We start from the raw sequence: 6,421 nt of genomic DNA, 5'->3' as shown, positions 1-6,421 counted from the left end.
TATTGCAAACAATTCGGCGAATGAATATTAAAACACAACCTTTGAGGGAATCCCTATACGTCCTTCGTGGGAACAATATGCCTGACGATTTCCCTTATTAGTCTCTGAACAGCAACGTTATGGTTGAACAACAAGTTTTACTGTAGCCATAAAATTTGCTATCATAACATTTTATTTCTATTTTTATGAATAAAAAGTTCCTCACATCAATGGCAGGCAGCTTTTCACAATGCGCAAAACATCAGGTGTAAGTGCAAATAAAAGATATATGGGAAAGTTTAATAGGATATTTATAAGTTTTATAGACAAGCTTATCTTCCTGTCTTTTATTTTGAAGTTACTTCTGCCTCTGATGTCACTGCAGTTCTACTTTTTGTCCAAAACAATCAATGAAAAAATTAATCTGCACAAAAAAACAAAATCGGGCTGTTATTTGAATGTGGTTTTGTCATTTTTCGTTTTTTGATTCTGAAAACAAAAACGGAAAAACGGCTTCATTTTCTTGTTTTTTCGTTTTAAACCAAAAAGGAAAAAATGGGAAAACCATGGTATTTCCGTTTTTTCCTTTTTGGTTTAAAAAGAAAAAATGAACTGCCTGAAGGTACCCTGACCATATAGACCGAGATACCTTTTAACCGTTTGTTTTCAGGGAATAAATGACACAATCAGAAACCAGAAAGAAGTCGTTTGTTTTTTCGTTTTTTTGTTTTTAGCAAAAAAAAAAATGAAAAAACGAAATTCAGCTCAATTTCTTTTTTTCTGATCCTACTGCAGAAAACAAAATTGCCACTCCATATTTCGTTTCACTGTTGGTCGGGCTCTCAGCCACAAGAGTACCTTGCTGCAGTCAAGATGGCCGACAAGGCGCCGCCACACATCCAATCCATGCCGGAAGTCACAACCGCAAGTTGGTTAATCGCCACTCGATCCCGGAAATATGACCGAGCTAAAACAAAAATAAAAGTTTAAAAAACACGTACATTTACACATAACATAATTTTATGCATTTTGTGCAGTTACATGTTTATCGTAACGGTATAAGTGACTAGTTAATTGTCTCGCCACGACTTTATAGGCTACTGTAAAACTCAGAAGTTAGTTAAAAGCCTACAATAATATCACTAAGTTATAATGCTAACGTTTCATGGATTTAACTTTAATATCAACGTTATGAATACAAATGTAAATATTATGTTTGTGTGGTGGTGGCCACACACACACACACACACACACACACACATTCACATTCACAATAGGACTGAAGAATAACTAAAGTTAAATAAACTGAATTCTCAGATTAAATAAACTGAGAATTAATAAAAAATGAGAATTTACACAACCAAATAAACAGCACTTTCAGAGTAGGCTGCAGTTGCAACATGCACACATGGTCACAACAAATGTCATACTTACTTTCACATTAGCATATGGTTAATATTAATTTATGTTAACCTACTTTAAGTTTAGTTGACATTAGTTTTAGTTTTAGATTGTTTTTTCCTGATTATTAGGTCTGTTACCACCACCATCCTCCTCCTCCTCCTCCTCCTCATTGTCTTTATGGCCTTAATTGTTAAAAATTGTGGTTCAGACAACAATACAAACACAACACTTAAAGTCATATAGATAGACGTTACAAAGAACAATGTTTAAAGCTCCAAAAAGGATCAAAGAGGGATTTCCGTCTGTCACGTGATGCCATCAACATGTTGATGGAATTGCTTGACATCAACAAAAGTCATGGCTGGGAACCTGACTTTGAAGTCCTTTTATTTTTGTACTGGCTGGCTCATGGGGCCTCCTACAGTGTTGTTTCCCGGGCATTTGGATCCCCGAAGACAAGTGTCTTTCGTGCTGTGCATAAGGTGGCAGGCAAAATAGTGGAGAAGAGGAGCCACTGCATCACCCTCCCCAAACCAAATGAGCTGGAGGCAACAGGAGAGGGGTTTGCTGCCCTTGCACAGCATGAGGCATTCAAAGCATGTGTGGGTGCCATTGATGGCTGCCACATAAGAATAAAGGCACCTGCAGGTCCTGCCTCCACTGACTACACTAATCGCAAGCTATTCCATTCTGTCCAGCTCCAAGCTGTGTGTGACAGTGGAGGCAGGTTTTTGGACACATTTACAGGTTACCCTGGGTCTGTCCATGACACACGTGTGCTAAAGAACAGTCCTATTTACACAGGTCAACTCTACCCCCCAGCAGGCTATTTCATTGTAGGTGATGGTGGATACCCCTGCATTGAGCAGCCAATTTGCCTAATGACACCATACAGAGAGCCACTGCAGTCCAGGGTCCAGGAGCGCTACAACGGCTGTCACTCCAGGGCCCGTTCAGTTATTGAAAGGTCCTTTGGAATGATGAAGACTCGATGGCGCAGCATCTTCTTTAAGGCCCTGGAAGTTGACACAACGTTTGTGCCATCTGTCATCACCTGTTGTGCTGTACTGCATAACATATGCCTGGGTGTGGGGGATATTGAGGAGCCAGTCCAGGAAGCTTGGGCGGACAATATCCCTCTTGCCCCTCTTGCTGTTGAGGCCGGTGGAGCAGCACTTAGAGAAAGGCTGGCAGGCCGCATCTCCGCACCTGTCCAACAGCTACTGGACCATGATTACCTGTAGGGAATGTAAATAGTGTGAAGGCAAATGAGACACCACACAATTATGCTATTGAGATTTATTTTTTCACATTTTCCACAAAGTTTTGAGTTTAAAAAAAAGATTGAAACAAAATGAAATTTATGTTAATGTCAAAATAAAAGAAAACAAATGAGGGTGTTGTGATTTAATTACTGAACTTAAACTCAAGGCATAAATCAGGGCCTAAATAATAAGTTACAGAATTAAATTAAGCTACATTTTGTCCACCATCTTCTCAAAAATGTTCAGAAGCCTGTCTGTCTGTGCCTCCAAATGCTGAAAGCGGTCCTCATCCCTCTCTCCTTCCCTCAGGATAAGGTCAACAAGGCGCTCCCTCCGGGCTCTTTTTTTAGGTGGAGATGAATGTGGTTGTTGTGGTGGTGGTGGTTGTGGTGATGATGATGATGATGCTGATGATGCTGATGATGATGATGCTGATGATGCTGATGATGATGATGATGATAGTGTGGGTCTCTCTGGAGGTCCTGGCAGACTGCTGGCAGTGGCAGTGCTGCTCGTTGTTGGTGTTTCCCCTGTGCATGAGGCAATAAGGGCAGGTGGTGTTACTGATGGCCGTGACCCAATTGCCTCATGCATCAGGGGAAACCACTGCCAGCTATCTGCCTTTTCCTCCCCCTGATCTGTTCCTGCTCCAGTAGGGGGGGCTTTCAGGTCCTATAGGGGAGAAAACAGAAGTAACACAGTCTATCTTTTTTTATGAGTGAATTTGTTTCACCAATTGTATAGCTACTGTATACTAATTACCTTGTATTTCTTTTTTAGGTTCTCCCACTTTTTAGCCGCCTGTGCTGCTGTCAGCCTCCCCTGCAGACCCATCTTCTGTACAATTGTCCTATTTTCACAATAAAACAATTATGTTATGCTCACCAAACGTATTTTCCGGACTATATGTCGCACCTGAGTATTAGTCGCATCTGTCAAAAAATACATCATGAAGAGGAAAAAAAAACATACAAGTCGCACCGGTTTTAAGTCGCATTTAGATTTCAAACATTTAATTAATAGCCGGGTCTCATATAATGGCCGGGGCTTTGTTTACACAAAAGGCCGACACTACTACAGGCCGGGTCAAAAAAGAAAATAAAAACTCACTCGCCTGGAGCAAACTGAAGAGGATATGATCAGAAACTCTTTGTGGACTGTCTGTGAGGCTGACGGGAGTGAAGCTGACCTCTCCTCTGCTTCAGAGAGGGAGAGCCTTGCACTGTCGGACCTGGGTCTCTGCTCCGTGTCCGGAGCCCGGTCGGGACCGGAGCAGAGACCGAAGACGGGCCGACAGCGCAGCAAGAACGTGAGGAAGAGGAAGATGAGCTACTGAATGAGGAGGGATTTAGAAATAAAAGCCTCCCTTCCCTCTTGTGGTCATAACGTAGGCTATATTTTTGATATATAGTCGCTTTTGAATATAGGTCGCATGGTCAGCCAAACTAGGAAAAAACCGCGACTTATGGTCCGGAAAATACGGTACATTAAAACCTTTAAAATTAGCACACAACAAAGAAGCAAGTAACAGAAATACATTCATATGCAATGCCACAGTAAGTTACAAACAAACTCACTCCCAGGCCAGCTTTGAGGCATTTCTTTTGCCAGTAAAGAGAGCTTCCTTTCTCATTCTGAGCTTTATGAGGAGCTCCGTCTCCTCATCAGACCCTGTAACAATATGGAAACAATCCCTTAATCACACAGAATGCACAACAAACGACGTGACATCAGAAGAATAAAATGCTATTTAGATACAAGTATTTTGCTTTCTTTTTCTTTTGTCTGTGACAAATAGCTTATATACTTACACTTGTAAACGGTGGGTTCTGCCATAACTGCCACGGACAGTCTAATTGCACAATTAAATACCGACCCGTGCTGGCTCCTTAATTCATTTTCTTCTTCTTTGGTGGTAAATAGACAGCAGCCAACGGTGTTTGAGGTTCATTATCGCCACCGCATGGACATATTTTTCGTGCACCACTGCAATGCATTATGGGTGATATACAGCTGGAGTGACCATCGTTGTTGACTCGATCACTCAGCCCTCAAGGGTCGATCTCACCAAGTTCACTTCAGCTGTTTAGAGAAATGGAACAGCCCTTATGATGGCGGTGGGGATTCCCCCGAGGGCAAGTGCTGAGGGCAAGTGAGCGAGGGCGACTCAAACTGTTTTTGGAACGCAGCCTCGATATATGGTGGCGCCTTGTCGGCCATCTTGACTGCAGTTGGGTCTCTCTCACTCTCAGCGCTCCCTTGCTTCTGATTGGCTAACGTGCTCTGTCACTTACATTTGGGCTGTGCCCTTCAAAATAAGGTTACCTCTTGGCCTTTACGCCAGCAGGATGTCTCTGCAGACCCGGAGGCTGCAGACGCACAGACAGGCAATGAAGTAATGCAACAGGGTTTTATTGTATTGCCTGTTAATATGCAGCTGATAGACCATGAAAATGAAAGCTCTATAGTACGTTTTCTTCACGATGTACCGTGAACAGTGAAGTCTGTTCTTGGTAAACTGTCAACATGACAGCAAGCATGCCAAAAGCAGTTAGGCCTATTAAAAATGACCAGCAGGTGTCGCAATGCATCAAAGTTGTCATCAAAAATACAAATATGAATGAATAGGCCTATGTTGACAGCCAGATGGGGAAAAAACTGCCGCCTCTGAAGATCCTGTGGCCGCATTCAGTTTCGGGTTGCGGGTGTTTCAAAGCGGGGAACCACACAGGGATCATCCGCTCCCAAAATTGCACTGGTGCATCCTTCTCCGTATTCTCCGGTAAACCATAAACTCGGATGTTGCACCTCCTATTACAGTCCTCCAGGTCCGCAATCTTTTGTTCAAAGCTTATGGACTTATGGATGCATATGGAGCAGCATAAAGAAGAGATTTCCATTTCATAAATTTGTCACCTAGGTTAAATTTAGAGAGAGCTCCCAGTAAATAAGGCCACTCAAGGCCTTCTCTGCGTCCAAAGAGATCACAAGAGATTTGGCCTTTGACTCTGAACTAAACTGCAAAATTTAGCAATTTATTGTTACTAGAGTTACGGCCCAGTATAAAGCCAGTCTGATCTACTGCGATAATATCACGTAGGATACCTTCCAGTCTCTTGGCTAATATTTTAGCTAGCAATTTGTAGTCTACGTCCAGCAAAGCAATAGGCCTGTAAGAGGCACAGTCATCCGCAGGCTTATCTTTCTTAAGAATTAGGGAGATTTGCATCCATCATAGTATTGGGAAGAACCCCAGAGTTAAAAGAGTATGACAGCATGTTAAACAACGGGCCACTCAACAGGTCACAAAATGTCTTATAAAATTCTGATGTCAGGCCATCTGGCCCAGGGGCCTTGTTGTTTTGTAAAGTGTTAATTACCTCTTTGACTTCCTCATGTGTGATAGGCCTATTCAGAAGCTCCACCTGTGCATCTGAAGCTTGGGGAAGATTAATAGCCGAAAAAAAGGACAATTCCAAAATGATTTGGGATTTACAAAATAAACTTGCATACTGGCAGGCATACGCATGGTTTAATAAATCAGAATATCTTTAAGCAAATGTACATTTCCTAATTTGTACATACTCAAACATTTAGTGTGGATTTTCTGCAGTTTTATCAATGAGGCCCCAGAATTCTAGTTGTCAAGTAAAGTTGTGGAGATAACCATGTGGGAATTGAGACCTGAGATCAGAAAAGTCCCTCTTATGACTATCACTCAGATGGGGCTCACTTCTGTAACAAATTAAATAGCGAAAAAACTATTCCCCATG

At 42.0% G+C, this 6,421-nt stretch overlaps 1 protein-coding gene across 1 annotated transcript; it reads right to left on the bottom strand.

Annotated features, from left to right (window-relative positions):
- Positions 1-2,335: 2,335 nt before the first annotated feature.
- LOC125878873 (hepatoma-derived growth factor-related protein 2-like) lies at positions 2,336-4,866 on the bottom strand. The gene is made up of 5 exons (XM_049560339.1): positions 4,460-4,866; positions 4,226-4,319; positions 3,411-3,498; positions 2,863-3,320; positions 2,336-2,621 (listed from the first exon to the last, which is right to left on the bottom strand). Exons 1-5 carry the CDS (start codon positions 4,482-4,484, stop codon positions 2,618-2,620), a joined length of 669 nt encoding a protein of 222 aa, XP_049416296.1. The 5' UTR covers positions 4,485-4,866; the 3' UTR covers positions 2,336-2,617.
- Between the last annotated feature and the right edge of the window lie 1,555 nt (positions 4,867-6,421).

This window comes from Epinephelus fuscoguttatus, linkage group LG19, assembly GCF_011397635.1.
Source record: "Epinephelus fuscoguttatus linkage group LG19, E.fuscoguttatus.final_Chr_v1".
NCBI lineage: Eukaryota > Metazoa > Chordata > Actinopteri > Perciformes > Serranidae > Epinephelus > Epinephelus fuscoguttatus.
The sequence above is the reverse complement of the archived record's forward strand: the minus strand, read 5'-3'. Positions and strand labels throughout refer to the sequence as shown.